General features: G+C 41.2%; 1 protein-coding gene across 2 annotated transcripts in view; it reads right to left on the bottom strand.

Annotated features, from left to right (window-relative positions):
• Positions 1–18,029, bottom strand: part of MIA3 (MIA family member 3, ER export factor) — a 41,434-nt gene that overhangs the window by 23,149 nt on the left and 256 nt on the right. For both annotated transcript variants that reach the window (XM_019516485.1, XM_019516486.1), the window contains exons 2-6: positions 15,844–15,977; positions 10,069–10,155; positions 5,655–8,634; positions 3,979–4,269; positions 261–388 (exon numbers count right to left, since the gene is read on the bottom strand). In XM_019516485.1, coding sequence (XP_019372030.1) covers positions 261–388; positions 3,979–4,269; positions 5,655–8,634; positions 10,069–10,155; positions 15,844–15,977 — 3,620 coding nt within the window. The remainder of the gene's footprint in view (positions 1–260; positions 389–3,978; positions 4,270–5,654; positions 8,635–10,068; positions 10,156–15,843; positions 15,978–18,029) is intronic.

Genomic DNA, 18,029 nt, shown 5'->3' with positions numbered 1-18,029 from the left:
ACACACACACACACACACACACACACACACACACACACACACACACGAAAGCTAAGTTTTTCACATTCCTGAAGCGTAACATTAAGAACCACACCAAAAATCATAAGAGTTGCCAACACTGAAATAATAACCCCCACCCCCATTTTTAACTGTCAGGTGTCCACGTGGTAGAGCTCCCTCATAAGTCCACCACTGTGAATTCAATTCTCTTTTTGAGCTGCCCTTTGACCCATGATTTCCTTGGTACCTATGGGACTTACCATCTCCGTGACAGGTCCCACGTTGTCTTTGGCCCCCACAATCGCATTGCTGAGGGTGGCGAGGAGGGAGGGTGCCACAGGCTGTGTCTCAGAAGGAGGGTGCTTCTCTTCTGCACCAGGGACTGTACCTTGAGTTAAAAGAAGGCATTTTTTATTGTCTACATGATTGAGATTCATAATGTAATAATAAGGTCATTGGCTTGTGATAACATGAATATTCACATCCACCTTTTCCCTTAAGAAAGGGACAGGTACAGAACCCATTCAAAACTCTTGTATATTCCATGCCTGTAATAGTTAATACAGTATCTTAAGGTCTGTGCTTCAAGTATATCTTAAGTAGTGCCTACATGCACTTTGCTATGTTAACAGAAGACCCCACACGTGGACAAGGCAGGGTCAAATGTTAGCTTTAATCATTCAGATGTAAATATGCCATTCATTCTTTTCTTTCTCTACCATATAACTCTAAAATATTTTTTACAGCAAGTAAAATGAAAAGGACTGCATGCTTCTCACGATCAATCCAGCTGTTTCAGAGGTTTTTAAGACCTGAGTAGACAAAGCCTTGCCTTGGATACTGTAGTTGGAGATGGTCTGGCTTTGAGCAGGGGGCTGGACTAGATCAGTGTTTCTCAACCCATGGGTTGCGACCCAAAAGTGGGTTGCAAGAATATATGAAAGGGTCACAAACAATCTTTAAAAATGGATTCTCCTTTAAAAGGAGAAAAACATAGAAAACCACAGCTGTTCCCTGGCAGACTAACAGAGTTCCAGCCTGCATGGGCTGCTTGGGGTCCCCCATGTTCCACACACTGGGGGGCTTGGGGGTGGAGGGCAGCAGGTCAGGAGCAAGGGGCTCTGGGTCGGGATTGGCCATCAATGTTTACAATGAGTCCTGGTACAAAAAAGGTTGAGAACCACTGGCCTAGATGTCCTCCTGAGGTCTCTTCCAACCCTCATGTTCTGAATCTATAACACTTGCTGTGCTCTTCCACATTCTCCCAGCTGAACCCCTTCCAACCCTAATTTTCTATGATTCAAATGTCATTTCCAGCACTGTTTGATGTAAACACGAATACACCTTAATCTTTACTTCAAGGGTCCAATTAGAACAGCATTTCCCATCCCATCGATCATGACTCAAAAGTGGGTTGCAAGAATATATTGAAAGGGTCATGAACAACCTTTAAAAATGGATTCTCCTTTAAAGAAGAAAAGTCATGGAAAACTGTGGCTTTTCCCTTGCAGGCTGACAGAGTTCCAGCCTACAAGGGCTGCTTGGGGACCCCCCCCATGTCCCACGTATACCCCTCCACCCCACACACAGGGGGACTGGGGGCAGCAGGTCAGGAACGAGGGGCACTGGGTCAGGACTGGCAGTTCATGTTTACAAACGGATCCTGGTACAAAAAATGTTGAAAGCCATTGAACTAGAGTATTATGCCTTTCTAAAAGTAATGTTCATGGTGTTGTGAGACCAAGCGTTGAATCTCAGACCTAATCAAACTCCATTCTGCCTTTATCTAGGCCTTCAATGCTGGAGGCTGCAAGTGAGAGAGGAACAGTGGAACAAAACACCCCAGTCAGACCTAGTTTTCTCTTCTTTCCAGCATCTGCTGTCTGCCACCGTGTGACACAGGCCTATTTGAGACATATTGGGAGGGGGACAGACTTTAGGCCAACAGTGCAACAGTTACTGCCGCCCCACCCCACATTAATAGAGGGGGCTACTGGATATATGTCAACTGATCTCATGGGACAAATAAAAGACAAAGCAGGGATGAGAGTAAAGATCATAGGTTAAAAGTAAGTGCACCAAGGGTCAATACCAAGCAGAGTACACCGGACAGTGCACGGTATGACATGAGAGACTGGGTAAGATGGACCTGTGGTCTGACCCAGTAAGTGGCAGTTCTTATGTTCTCAGTTTGCATTCTTGCTGGGCTGAAAGTATTCCTTTTATAAGGCCAGCACATAAGACTGCATCAGCAGGATTTGAAGAAACAGAACTAGTAATCTGCCTCAAAGATTCCTACATTACATTGTTCTTTATGCCCCTGTCTTCATTAGGGAAATGTTCTCTCTCCTACATCAAACTTTAGGAACTGTGTGTCAATAGCTTCCTGGCTAGGAAATCCATTTTAAACTTTTCATTGACGAGATTTATGTTGAGTTGGTTTTAAGCTGGTGCCTGTTCTATCAGTCACTCTGAAGTAGTAATAAAACAGCATGTGCATGAGGACCATTATTGTTCACTGGACCTGACACGAAAAGACACAGTGAAGAATTTGAAGCAGGGTATACAGAAGCCTGGACCTCACTGCTGACTCCAATTAACTCCCAAATGCTAATATAGAAAGGAAAATAGTTCCATACTGATCGTCTTTTTTGACTCAGACTTTGCTCCCTCTTGGGCTGCTGACTCTGCCTCCTAATCAACAAATTTCTTGCACCAATTTATAGAATTTCAAATAATTATTGATGCATATGATTTTAAACCACTATTACATCCCCTTTATGCTGGACATGTTTCCTTCATCACTGTTAAGTCAGAGCAACAACAGAAGTAGATAAGGACAGCCAATAGTACCATTGTGGAATAAGTGCCATGGCAAGAGATACAGGTGAAAACTCCTACTCCAGCATTAACAGGAGTTTGTGCTAACAGCACTAGAAAGCAGTATTTGACTATCCCTACGATTATTGATCTATTTTATAGTAAAATGCACATTTGTTACATGACGCTCGGCTACTGCAATTCAGCTATAACATGTAGTCACCACTAGGGGATGAAAGGAGAGATCTATGTGCATTCAATCCTTAGCCTCTCTGCTGGGCTTGCAAACAAGGGTGAATTGGAGAGGTGGGTATTTTGTCTGATGGTAACTGGACAAGTTATCACACAGTCCTGCTAGCCTGGGCTGAGCCCAGAAATGGAATAGCTCCACATCCCCTCCCCCAGTGAAATTTACTTAGTCTAGGAGGCAAGCACTGTTTTATACCTTTGATTAGACCAACTGAATAGCTGGAAGAGTTGTTGGACAAACTTTCAGGCATCAAGCTCTCAGCACTATATGACCGACTGTGAAAAGGGTTACCAACTTTCTAAGATATTTCCCTTTCTTTGTTAGCTTGTTTATATTTTATATTATTTTAGAACATGGTGACATGTTGGAGATGCTTTACAACGAGTAACTGGAAATGAAGGTGATCATCCCCTCTGTCATGTGTAATGAAGTGAGGCAAAGGGGTAGATGGTCCAGTGATTAGTGTGCGTCACTGAAATTCAGAAGACCCTAGTTCAATTCCCTCCCCTGCTGCAGATTTTTTCTGTGTTGTCTTTGGCAAACAACTCTCTCTCTCTCTCCCCCCGCCCCTCAATTCCCTAGCTGTCAAGCAAAGATATAAATATATTAAAGACTGTGAGATGCACTGATGCTATGATAACAAGGTCATGTAAATACCTAAGGTAAAGGAACTGATTTTGCCAGTCTATCAAGTTCAGCAAATAACTGTGTGTGTTAGAACTATTACTAGAAAACTTTTTCTTTGCCATTTCTGGAGTGCACAAAATGCAGCCAAGGAAACTGATCTTCCAGTTACTTCACTTAGAGCTGGACTGTAGAGTTGTTAAAATATACACTTCTTTTTGGAGTACTGAAAAGATTAAGGTGGATTTGCTAGGCATAAAACAAAGCTAGTTCAGAAAAATTACCTGCAGTAAAATCTTCCGTGTCACTTTGCCCCAAAGAACTGGACCCAACGGACGAATCTGTCAATTGCATTCCTTTCTCACTTTGATGGACTTCCTTTTTTTCCAAGATGCTGGCCTGTTTGACAATATTTATATTATGCTCAGGATTCCTTGGTTTAAGAGTTTCCTCCTCCCCTTCAGGGGACTGGAGTGGCCTCCTATCCTCAAGTTGTGGGAATGTCTGATCACTCTCTTCAGCCATATTTGGGCTTCCTGTCGGGTGTCTGTCATATTGAATTTCTTTTGCAGTATCTACAATAGACAGAAAAAAATATGAATGTAAGATTGATTTGGCACTTATTTCTTTATGGCAGTTTTGTCTAGTGAAAGATAATGAAATACTGTGATTGACAAAGCTTTCTTACATGAAATGTGCCATGCCAGACTACTACTTTATTTTAGTCCCAGCATATTTTTAGTCAAATTCCAGTGACATCCAACTAAATATCTGTATGGAGATTGGGAATAATTCAAGATACCCTCACCGACCAGATGAAAAAACTTATTTTTCGTATCGCAGTAACAGGAATTAAACAGAAAATAAATGGCTAACCATTTGTTTCTGTACAGCAGGGCTGTCAAACTCACCAGGCCCCATGGGCCAGACAGTAGCATGGGATGAGTCTGTGGGCTGGATCAGGCCCACAGAGCAGTCCTGCACATTGGATTCAGTGTGTGGGGCCGTAAGGCACGAGTGCCACATAGAGTGGGTGCCCTGGACTAGAGCTATGTGCCATGGGCAATATGTGCGCCAAACTGGCTCCCCATTGCGCGCAGTGTGCAAGGTAAATCTGGTGCACACCACATGAGGCCTCTGGGTATAAGCGAGACCCATAGGCAACATCATGGACCAGACAACAGGACTCCATAGGCCAGACCCGGCCTGCAGGCTGTGTCTTTGACACCCCTGCTGTACAGTAAGGTATACCCTAGCATTCTATATTGCCACTTACCACAGCATTTGACTGTCTTTGCTACAGTAATTACGATAATCCACCGGAAACTTACTGATGCCTATGTGAAATCTCTGGCTCTTCTCCCTTGCCAAGCTTGGCTTGTTCTGCATTTCCTCTACTTGTTCACTCTGTATTGTGAGCGTAGAGAATACTCCAATAAGGACTTTAAGGACGGTTATATAGATCATTTAAGTGCATGGTCTTTTATACAAAACACTACAGATATCAGAAAATCAAGTACTAGTTTTGCATGGCTACTGTGGAACCATTAGAGTTTCAGTGGATACTACAGGCTGCTAAATATTCACTGAAGGTTTGTGAATTGCCACAGAGACAGTTGTGATTGCCAATGAGCTCCAGCTGAATGAAAAAGTAAAAGCCGTAAATAGCTGAGAGGCTCATCCTTTTTTTCAGCAACCTTCTGCTAATTAAGCAGATTGCAAACTACTTGGCAACAAAGGATCAGGGTACTATTGGATTAGAAATAGTGAAGTCCCTAGTGGACTTCACGGAGTTTCTTTCTACCCTCTCCTCTCATCTTATAAAAACTCTGCTTGGGGTAGAATTTTAATTGGTGTATTTTTTAGCATCTATTGTGTTCATTGTTTCTCTCTTTATATGCTGACAAAACAAAACAGTGTCTCCCGAAGCAACTGTCATCCAGACTTTTAAAAATCCTACCTGCAACATGCAGCCTAGAATCCATTCTGGGATCTGCAGTGGATGCAAGGGGAGCACTGTCAAAAACAGCTGAATATTTGTGCCTTAAGGAATATATTAATTCCTGAATATCATCCATCACTGCAGTTTCTTCATCATACAGATCCATTTCTTTCACCACCTCCTCTTTGTTTTCTGTCACCCTTGAATCCAAAACATTTTCCACAACATCCATAATGCTAGACTCAGAAGACTCAAGGATCTGGTCCAAAGTCTTTTCAATAGTGTCATGATTATTATTACCCTTCTGAGCAAGCTCCAGCTCCAATTTCATGTCATGAAACATTGCTTCTATTCTGACAATGTGCTGGGGCCCAAGATACTTTTTTAGACGTGCCACACGCTTTTCATCAAAGAATTCTTTCATTATCATAAGCTGCTTCACAGAGTCTCTATGTTCTGGCTTCATAACTTCATTTGTGGTTCCTGAGATATCAGCAGACCCATGGAGGTGTGAAGACTGTTGGTGATCATTTCCTTCCTGATCAGTTAAGTTCTCCACATCTTTCACGTTCTTCCATAAGTGGTCCTGTTGGAGAGGATTTTCTCTTTGATTAAAGACATCTTTAGAGTCCACCATTTCAGGAGAACTGGCATCATTTGGCAAAGTTATTCCATCCTCATTTTCCACTTCAAATGATTCTAATGTTACAGGGACTTCTTTATCATCATCTTTGTCATCTTCCATGTTATTCAGTTGAGAAGCTTTTTTGATTTGTATGTCAATCTCTTCATTCTTAATCTTGCTCACATCCTGCATGCTGCTCTTTTTTCCAGCCTGCTCAGATGTTATGTTTACTTCCTCTCCTATTTCATCAGTTTCATAAACAGGATTAGCAGTTCCTGAAATAGCTTCAGTTGGAATTTCCAACTCTGGGTTTGTTCTTTTCATGTTTAATTTACTACCATGTCCACTTGCAAATCTCTCTTTTGACAGTTTTGCACTTGCAGCATTTTCATCTTCTAACAGCTCTTCCTCCATTTGTTTTGGGTCATAGTCTTCTTCAACTTCCAGCTCTTCAGACTCAAGTTCTGGTTTTAACGTTTTTTCTCTGGTTAGGTCTGTACCAAGAGCTTTGTCCAAGTTTTGATCCTCATTGTCAGCAGTGTCTTGTTGATCAGAACTATCTGCATTCACCTCCTGTTCAGTGTTCGTGGATAGATCTTCAGCAGAACTTTCACCAGGGGTTTTGTCTGGTAGTGTCTGGTCAGCATTTTGAGAAAGCTCTTGTTCTACAGCTTCTTCTGTATACCTGGTCTCATTTTCCTGTTGCCTAGCTTGTTTAACAGCTGCTTCTCTCTCATGCCAATTACTCAGGTCTTTCTTCTCTGTGGGAACTTTTTTCACCCTTTCCCTTGGAATTGCAACTTCTTCCTCTCTGAAAACATGTGTTTCTGTCTCAGGCACCCTCACTTGTTCTAAATCCTTTTCATCCTTCTGAACTACTTGTGCCTGTGTAGAAGTTTCCTGTTCTTTGCCTTCCAAGAGATCAGTATTCCCCAGGTCACTTTGGGATACATTTTGTAGCTCTTCCAGGGGTTTGTGTAGAACATTTACAGATTGTTTGCCCACAGCTGCTTTTCTCTCCTTCATATTTTTCCATAATGTTTTGTGCTTTGTTTCATTTTCCAAGCTGTCCTCCAAAATCTCCCTGGGCTTCTCTGTCTCTTTCATTATTTTATGAAGATTCATTTCTTCAGAATCCTCTTTGCTTTCACTGAGGGGTGGCTTTAGAACATTTTGCTTTTTTTCAGTGGGTTGTTTAGACTCCAGGTCAACTTCCTGGCCAGGACCATTCTCAGATGTGTTCTGCAGTTCTTCAGATCCACCATCAAGGGAAAATTCCTCATACTGTTTACTTTTGTTTGTCTTTTCCTTTAGGTCTAGGTCATCTACAGGGTGCCCTTCCTTTTCTATAAGATCTTCTTCAGTTAGGTCCCTGAGCTTGGATTTTACTGCTTGTTTTTTCTCCTTACTAATATGAATCACCTCATCCTCTTCTTCCTTTTCTTCTGCTGTATCAGACTTGTTGACCTCGGTATTATCACTTCTTTTTTCATTCCCAGTGACAATTGAAAAGATGGTGTCTTCAACAGATGTTAATAAATCTGAATCTTCTTTTTTTCCATAATCTCTTTGGTTAATTAATTCTGTGGCATCCTCAGGGGCTTCATCAGGTTCAACTTCTTCTGACTTAAGGTCAGCATTTTTATCCACTAAATGTATTTCTGCTTCTGAATCCAGTGGAGAATTAGCTTCTTCCTCTTCTACAAATGACAGCAAGGGGATTTCTTCAGAATGATCCTTATGGTCGTCTTCCAGGTTTTCTGTATCTTGAGTGTCGTCATTAAAATCATCTTCCAGTGATGTAACAAGACTGGTCATCTCATCATCAGACACAAGAGCATCTGCAGTTGAGCCAAATTTGGTTTTCAAATTCATAGATAGCTCTCTGTTTAAAAGTGTATAAGCATCAATTTCTTCACTCTCCTTTTCTGATTGTTTGGCTTCTTCCTGAGGAATACTCGAGTTTTTGGTATTTTCACTTTCAAGCCCTTCTGATTGTTCTTGTAATATTCCTTTCAAGTGCTCATGTGCCATTTGGTCTCCCTGAGAATTTTCTTCATTACTGTTTACAATAAGGGTATCTCCCTGGGATTCAAGGTCTCTCTCCACATTCTCAGTCGTTTTAGAAAGTGAGCTGTCTTCTTCTTCTCTTTCCTTTCTTTCTTCTGTACTTAATTCAAAAACATCAGTCTCAGCATCAACCTCTTCCGTCTCCTCCTCCCTTGTGATTTGTTCAAAAACTTCTTTCCCTGCCGCATTCAAATCCAATTTCCCTTCATTTGCCACAGTTTCCTCTGATAATTTTAAAAGCTCAGCCACATTATAATTATCAAAATCATCTTTTCCTCCATCAAAACAAACAAAATCTGTTTCCTGGAAGAGAAAAAAACAAATCTCATTCAACGACAGCAAAACTGTTACTTAATCATTGTTACTTCCTCTCCAGTAACGATAAAGAAAATAGTTTGAACTTTCTACACCAAACCCCAGCACCTTGCCAGCCAGCCAGCCAGCCAAGGATGCCTATGAGCCATGGTCCTGCACACTAGATCTGGTATGAAGGGTGGTACAGAGCCCAATCCCAATGCACCGGGCCAGGTGGAAGCAGCACAGGGACCTGGGGCTTCAATTCCTGTACGCAAGACTGCGTTAAGGCAGTGCAGAGTTTTGTAGCCCTGATGCCAGCATGCAGGGTTGGGCAGAGACAGCACAGTCTGGAGCTGAGTGTGTGGGCCCAGTCCTGAGGCACAAGATCCAATATGGCCTGTACACCAGTCCCATACCACTCATATGGCTCGTAGGGTCAAAAGGTTGAGCAACACTGTTCTATACCATTGTATTTATAGCTATGTTTCTGTTCATTTGGGACTAAATTTTTAAACCCTCTCACTGAAATCATTTGGAGTTTTGCCTGGCCAAGGACCAACTGAAACCTAAGTAAGGAACATGTAGTTTAACCCACTGTTTGAAAGTCCCAAGTAGTGAGGAACAGCTAGAGAGCTGGTGGCAGGAGTTGATTTGCTATATTTATCACTTGTCTTTGAAATGGAAATTACTGCAATGTTGAACCACAGAAGTGGCAATGGTGAATTCTTTATTAATTTTTAGAGATGGTAAATACCTTAATTACAGTAAGTGCTCATTTCCCAAACCTCTATCTACTTAGTCCCTGGAGCAGGGACTTTCTCAGTGTCCTCTCTCAGTGTTGAGGAAGTGCCTAGCACATAGCAGGCATTACTGTAATTATATAGTAATCCAAACTATTTTTAATTATTTCACACAGTTTGTTCCACCATAACACAAATGGACCAAAATACAGTCTAGATTGTACAGCTACAATTTACACACACAATTATTCCTTACATACGTAGTCAAGCAACTACAATAGCACTGCCTAAGCAGATAAGTCTTGTAGCGTCATCTGTAGTGCTAATAGCTTAAACTAGACAAAACTGGTTGCATGTTTCTTAAATCAGTCACTGAATTCCAAAAGTTCTGGGAAACAGCAGAGTGCATAATGAAATGGCCCACACACAACCATGCTGGTCACGATTCTTCTGTGCTGCAAAGAACACTGTGTGAAGTTATTTAGTAAGGTTTTGTCAGAATTAAAAAAAAATGCTGTATTGGGGGGGGAGGGGGAATCTAACAATCAAATTATCCATATATGTAATATTAGTTCACTGGCTGAAAAGTAATTATAGTTTTTCCTCTACACTTATTGAGGTCCCAATTCTCTCTTTCAGTGAGTCCACTGAATGTTTAGGACTGAGTATAAGCAACCCTAAAACAACAACAACAACTTACATCTGTTGGTAATTCAAGCTCATCATCGGTATAATTATGTTTTATTTCAAGTAAATCCTTTGGAAAATATCCAAAATCACTGCCAACCTGCAAAGGGAAAAAACATACCCATCAATGTAAAAAAGTTTCTGAAGTCACACAAGGAAAAAAAGTTGTTTCTATAGATTTAATTTGTCCTTAAATTATAATTGGTAGTTAAAAATACATCACACATGTCTAGACCTAAAGCTTAAGTTATCACAACAAACTGGAGGGAAATAATTTTATTACTTTGAACTTCAGACATTAGTTAAGTCTTAGAAGACCACTGTGAAGTAGGGAAGAAGTATTATCCCCATTTTAAAAACAGGCTTACTTAGGAATGAGGCTTCATAACAAATGAGGAGGACCACTGGGAATTACATGGGGAATCCTGGTTCATGCTTGCTCTAATCTTTAGATCATAGTTTTAACTACACCACACACTCTCCTAAAATGTGTACATAATAAAGCCTACCTCCTTGAAAAAATATAATATTCTAAAATTATAACTCTTACCTCATATTTTGAAAATTATTTAAAACCAGCTTTTAGGAGAATACAAAACTGCACCTGAACTAATTAATGTTTCTGAACTGTAGCCACTTAACACTGTAATTACAGACCTAAATATTAGGGTGTAAAATATGCACTCCTTTGCAAACATTCTTGTTCTTCAGTGATGACTTTCTACATGAGCAACAGCTGCAGATGGTCATTTAAGGGGAGGAGCAGATCAAAAGCAAACATTGGGAGACAATAATCTCTCTTATCAATTGCTAGTTAAAGATCCACACAATAATACTTTCACTTGGCAACTCTGAATGAACTGCTGTTCAGAAGCCAATATTAATATCATAGTATTGCTACAAAGATTAGATATGCAAAGCATTTAGAAACTGGTGGACACACCCTTAAAGGTCCAGAGTCCCTAGAGATCACCAACATATGCTAGAAAATGAGCATGCTTTGTTCTCTATTTCAATGTTTTTATAGTGAGATCAAGAAGGTAACTGTCAGGTTTCTTAAGAGTTTTTTTTGTGAAGACCATTACATTAAGGAACGCATTAAAAAAGAACATTGTTTCCTCCAACAAAAACAAGCAACCACCTCCCTCTTCTAGCAAAGTAATCAGATGAGCTAGATTCTGATCTCAGTTGCACTGGTATAACTCGAAAGTGAGTTTACTCCACTGGAGTTCTCTAGATTTATAGCAGCATAAATTAGAACAGAATCTGATCCAGGTATGGAATTTGCACGTGTGGAAGAAACAACAGAAAGACAAATAATTTCCTGGATTTATCCTAAATGAAACAGTATTGGAAACAAGCTACATCAAAAGGCATGTTTATATAATATGTATCATTTTTTTTGTATATACTATAGTCAAAAAGTAATCACTACCATATTATAAAAGTCCCATAGGTTGCAGTTTAGACAGAGGCTAAGCCAAATTATTGGAACCATCCAATCAGCATAGGCCAGTTCTAAAGAGTTTTTTTCCCCTTTTTTTACCATAGTATTATTCCAAGTACATCCTCTCCACCAACTACTTTTCCTTTCCAACTCAAAAGATAAAGCTTCAAAGTATCCTCCTTATGCCCTATTGTATTTACTCAAATCTAAGACAAGCCTCCCCCTCATTTAACATGGGAGTAAAAAAGCCCAACAATCTTGTTTTGGATTTGAGTAAAAGCTGTTGGGGGTGGAGAGAGGGGCTGTAGCTGCTGCAACTCTGACTCCAGGCCCAACTCGGAGCAAGCAGCAGGGGAGTCAAGTTAAGTCTACCCGCTTACTACCTGCCCCCACGCCACTGTTTTCCCTACTACAAGAGTGAAGGACAAATTTAAGATGATCCTCCAATAATTAGATTCTATACGTGGAAAATTATAACAAATCTATAAAGTTTCCATGTATAGACTCTAATTGTTGTGGGGGTGGGGTGGGGTGGGGAGGAGGAGAGCGTCTTAACTTGAGAGTTGTCTTGGTTTCAGGCAAATACAGTAATCTTAATGATGGTCAAAATTAGGCATCAAAATTTCAGCCTCCTTTATTACCTCAGTCACAAACCATACAAAAATTTGCTACCATGACCCATTTGCAACCTGTTGGTCTGTGACAAAAAAAAAAATCTTATTCAGACAATGCCATGCATGCAAAGGACATGCTCTTAATTCTGTTCAGGAACAACTGAAGCACAAAAAACAAAGGAGAATGGCAGAGAGGGAGAAAGGAGGAAAAATACATCCTGCAGACCCTTTTGGAGATGGCGTCACTTAATTGGCAGCTGAACTGATCTGCAAATGAGACATGAGTTTAAACACACTATTACGTATCTAGAGAAGAGAAGTAGCTAGGATGATAAAAGTCTGTAGGTATTTTTGAGTTGGTTATCCTAGTAGTCTCTACCAATGATAGCAACATCTACTCAAAGATTCATAAAACGCTACCGGCCGTTTAATAATCCCCAAAAGCCACTGCCTCACAATACATACTAAACACCACAATGAAGGCAGCAAGGATATATAGATATAGATATAAATCTGCCTATATCTATCTACAGAAGGAGAATGAGCAGCAGGTTTCCCTTATTCTTTGATTAAAGGAAAAAAAATCATGCACATCATCAGAAATAATTATGGGGGGAGGGTAGGCAAGGACTGCAAGAGTGCAAAAAACGGTTAATTTGCTCTTCCCTTGTATGCAGGGTTTGTAACAATACTTATGGACAACTGAAACCATTCAGATAATTTAGAAACAATGTTAAACACAGTTTCTAAACTCTGTGGATCTTTCAGAAACATTGTCTCTCTCAATGTTAAAGCACCCCAACCCTCAACAATCATTTAAGAGAAAGGTGAAGTAGGGTCTTTTTCGGACTGGAAATAGGGAATGTCTCTGGTGCAAAACTAACTAGTATTCAATCCTTTACCATGAGGTAATTTGTATGTCTCTGGGGTAGAAAAAGGAAATCTTGTTAAAATGTTTGGTAAAAAGCGATAGTCATTTGTAGCTGCTCAGAAGTAGGTCCATTATAAACATACATAAATGGTTGATTTAGGGGGACTACTATTTGGCAGGAATACTTGAGGAGGAAGTTATGTATGTATGTACTTATGGTTAGAAAGCAAAAGTCTAACATAGGCATCATCTCTTTGCAGCTTGCAGAAACAGTTTCCTTGAATTTCTATAGGATCGATAAAGAATTAGTCTTCAGCCCTTTTTTAAAAATATCCTCACCACTTCAGCATCTTGCTTGGTGGGATTAGTGGGGTTTGTATTAGCTTTGCTGGGAAGTAAACATAATCTATCACTGGATGCATCTGTCATACATGTAACCATCTGGAACCTGCAAACTCTCTGTATGCAGAATTCCCAACAACTTCACTGGGAACTGTGCATATAGAGGCATACATGACTGGGGTCAAGATTTGCAAGACAAAAGTTCTTTTCTTGTGCGCGCGCGCGCACACACACACACACACACACACACACACACGTCAAAACTCAACACTCAAGCTTACCTGCTTGCCTGAGTCGAGTTGGATGCACTTGATAAGCAAAGGAAGCCAAAATAAAAGCCAAAAATCTTTAGATTCACCAATCTATATGAACCAGCATTTATGGCCCTGATCCTGTGTGGCATACTTACCTGCAGGATTAGGCATACATTTACAATGTTTGCTAAAACAAAGCCCAGTTCAGCCATAATTCAGACTCAAATTCAGTTTCCTTTGGTGAACCAAAAGTATTACAATGGGTGTCTCTAAGAAATATCGAGCAATTCCTCAAAAACAACTGCCCTCGCACCCCACACACACACACACACGGTCACAAGAGTCCATAAAACTAGTAATTTTATGGTAGGAAGTTGTAGAGACACATTTCAGACTATGAACTACAGGCTGCAATTTGATCAGCCTTACTTCTTCAATGATAGACAAATGCAGTCTCCCTGCAATCGATTCTTGGTTTTAAAGGTCCCACTAGGCCCCATTTAACACAAATAAGATTTGTCCCAATTTTTTTTTTAAAAAGGGCTTTAAAAAGCACACAAAAAGGAAAATCCTATAATATTTATGTACAGTAATTAACAGTTATTTTAAAATGTATTTAAGTATTCCTTGGACTTGTCTGCCACCAGTTCTTGAAGCATTGTTTTATCAGAGCAAGAGAAGGTGAGCATAGAACTGACTGGATACCAACAGCACAAAATCAAAACATATTAATATGTTTTCTCTATTCAAATACTTAAAAAACATTCAGTAAGAAGAAAGTTACATTTTTTAAATTCAGGCATAATTTCTAATGCAAACAGACTTTTGCTTTGAGTCTGTCCCCTCCTCCCCCGACCCCCAACATACATTTTCTTAAACATAGCAGCATCGCTTTAAATTGCCACATTAATGTCACTTAAATGAAAATGGTCAAATTACATGTTTAATTCAAGCTATTTCTTTTCTGCTTAAAAACCGTGGGTCTGATTCTGCAGCCCTTGCTAGCAGAGATTGTAGGTCTGAACCTCTTAGTTATTATTTTCCTTTCATGAAAAGCTGGCAGCCTTGGAAACCAGTGCCATCTAATTATCCAGGTTATTTATGGTACAGTACATGTCAGAAGGGAATTGCCAGCATGATACAATTATAAATTCTTCTTCTTTCACCACATGCTACAATTTTTTACTTTCTTCTATGCTATTTTAATTGGATTCAGCTACTGCTGTGAGACTGCCTATCCCTACCCTATGTGCACACTTTAGAAAAAGACAGTCACACAATACCCTGGTGTGGCTTTGCAAAAGACCAGTCCAACTGGTGTGGCTTTGCCAACTGGTGTGGCTTTGAGAAAGGCCAGTCCAGATCACAGAGGTACAGAGACTTGTTGGAAAAGCAACATCAGTCTTTGGGGGGTCAAATAGGGAAAGGGACATTAAGAAGAATATTTCATACATAACGGAGGATAAACAAGGATGTAAAAGGCCTAACCCTGTGAGAGGCTGGATGTCCTTAACTGTAAACAATTTCAGTGAAAGCTGAGGTCTCCTCTCACCTTGCAAGAGGAGACCTCATGTTTTAACAAGCCTTCTCTCTTCGTTTTATACATCTCAAATCTGCTGCCCTGTTGCAAGTAAAACTTCTTCCTGCTAAAGCCAATGGGACTTGTCCATGTAATAATTGGTTCACTACAGAGACCTTCTCTTTCTTTTGACACGGCCTTTCACATTATATTGTCTTTTTTAAAGGACATGGTTTAATTCTGCAAGCATGACTACAGCAAATGGTCCCACTGAAGATCCTCCATCACTCAATTAATCAAGTCTGCTCCAACACGTTGTAATTATAGTGCATCAGAGCAGCCTTACAGCACATCTACAGGCACCCTTAGTTTCTAACTAGTCAGTTTGGGGTTCATATATATTACCGCAATGGTGCAATTTTTGTCACCCAGACATTACACAGGAACTTAAAAACAACAGTGGAAAATTTATCTTTCTTTAATAAGAAAAGCTCTTTTTTTTTCCTGAATGAATTTTGGACATTATTTATAGTACAAATCTAACCCAGCAGTATCCTTTAAGTATAAATATGATTTTTAAAACTAGCCTCAAGTGAAAGCTGCATCCATTATCTTTCTATGAAGGAAAACTAAAAGATTTTTTATGTTTTAAAGAAGAGGCAATAGAAAAAGATATTACTAAAGCAGACAGTGCTAAAAAGTCAATAAACTGGGACAAAATACATACTGTGAAGTACTTACACTTCCGGCCCAAAGTTCAATTGATTTTCTTATTAATTTGTAGTATACGTATACTGCTTCTCCTTTTTTAAAATTTACGAAGCGACAGTCTGGACCTTTAAAATCTTGTGTAGCTTTCCCTCGACACATTAACACTGTACAAAGGAAGGGGGGGGGAACAGAGCATTACATTTTTTATAAAGCAAAGTCTTAATAGCACCATGATTCATCAGTAGAAAAAAAGTGACCACCCTGCATGCAGAATTTGCCTAGTTCAAGAATCTGAACAAGAAGTGAAACTCCATCTAAACGTGTCTAGTGTATTAAGATAACTTAATGTCAGAGTTATATTTACAACCCTGGTAAAGCACTTTGAGAACTAGGTTTGAAAAACATCATGTAAGAGCGAGGTAGCAACAACAACAGTAATAACTTTCAATTAGATGGACCAAAACATGATGCCATCTGTTTCATAATGAATCAGCCTTCTTGTTGTTTAGTGCAAAAATGATACCCATGAAGCTTATTTGTAGCAAGAGGCTTTTACCAGAAGGCAAGATGCTGAGGGAAGCTAAACATTTGAAGTACTCCTTTACAGAAACCTTAAATTAATCAAGGACTGTGTTTGAGAAAACCTCTGTAGCAAGGTAGATTTTAATGAACTTGTTCCAAAGTCTTCACTGCAGTTAATGAAAGGCATTTTTGCAATATAATTACATATAGCAATGTGGATATTTTTTCTTCCATCAGATAGAAATGGGTCAGAGGCACTTGCACTTTTCCCCCTGACACCAAATACAATTTTCTAGAGTACCTGAGAACGCTGCCTCACTCTTGCAAACCCCAGGGCAAAGATGATGGCAGATTCTTGCTGGTGGAATGTCACTGTGCCAAAAGGACTGGGTCCTTTTTTGGGGGCTGTGAGCTCTGGAGCATAATATTCCATGTCATGCCAAAGAAATCCAGTAAGTCAAAGAATCATAGAAAATGAAGGTTGGAAGGGACCTCAGCAGGTCATTTAGTCCAACTTCACGCTTAGAGCAGGACCAGCCCCAGCTATCTCATCCCAGCCAAGACTGTGGGTCTTAAAAACCTCTAAGAATGGAGATGCTACAACCTTTCTGGGTAACCTGTTCCAGTGCTTTCCTACCCTCCCTGTGAGAAAGGTTAGAGCTGAGGAAAAACTCAACTTCTCTTGCTGAACATTGCTCCTTCTTCCATTACCTGCCACCACTGGGAACCATCTAGTTCCCCCCGTCCCCTCAGTGAGACAAGCCCATCTGTGACTTTCAAGGGATTGTGAACAGATAAGCCTCCCTTACCCAGGTGGGTCACTGACAAAGTAACAACTCATTTCATGGGATAAAAATAAAGCACAACAGGGGGTGTGAGTGAGAGCCAAAGGTTCAGACCCAGCGCTCCAAGGGGCTCCCAGCAGAGCACAATGGACTGGCCCTCCGTGGAGCCAGCCTGGAGGGAAACAGTCCTATTTGATGTGCCATAAAGTCATGGGCTTAGGCCCATCATGAAAAACTGAAAGCCTCCTTTAAGAAGGGAGGACCCTGGAGACACATCCACTGATTTCTTGGGACAAATCAAAAGAAAACAGAAAGGGGCGCAAGGTCACAGGCGAATAACAAGGGATCTGCAAGGGGACCCAGAGCAGACCGCGTCCCAGAGCCAACTGCCCCTCAGCTGAGCGCAGGGGGCCTGCGAAACTCTGCCCGGAGATGAGAGGAGTGACAGGAAGCCAGCAATAGGATGAGAGGAGTGACAGGAAGCCTTCCCCCCTGCCAGAGCCTCTTTCCCCGGCTGGAGGATGGCCAGAGGTAGGAGGAGGTTGACCAGGAGGGCATAACAAAAAGGTGCGAGGAAAAGTGCGGCCAAGACCCCAGCAGGAAGCTGTTGCGGGAGCAGAAGGCAGGCGGGGCGCCCCTGGGGACCAGGGCTGGGAGGAGCCGGCAGCTGGTCCGCAGGGAGACGGGAAAGGCCGGCCTAGGCCTGTGGTCCCGAGGGACCCTGCTCCGCCAGGGACGGGGGGAGAGGCGAGAGCCCCGCGGCGGCCGCCCAGCCCGTGGGGAGGATGCTCCCGGGGGGGTTGCAGCAGGGCAGGGAGGAACGGGGCAACCCCCGGGACAGCCCAGCCAGCAACAAGTTTGCAGCGGGTCCCACGCACGCACCCCCCCCCCCTCGGCCTCGGCTGGACA

The sequence above is a fragment of the Gavialis gangeticus genome, unplaced genomic scaffold (genome assembly GCF_001723915.1).
Source record: "Gavialis gangeticus isolate Ggan-Ray unplaced genomic scaffold, GavGan_comp1, whole genome shotgun sequence".
Lineage (NCBI taxonomy): Eukaryota > Metazoa > Chordata > Crocodylia > Gavialidae > Gavialis > Gavialis gangeticus.
Note: the sequence above shows the minus strand (reverse complement) of the source record. Positions and strands in the feature narration are given on the sequence as shown.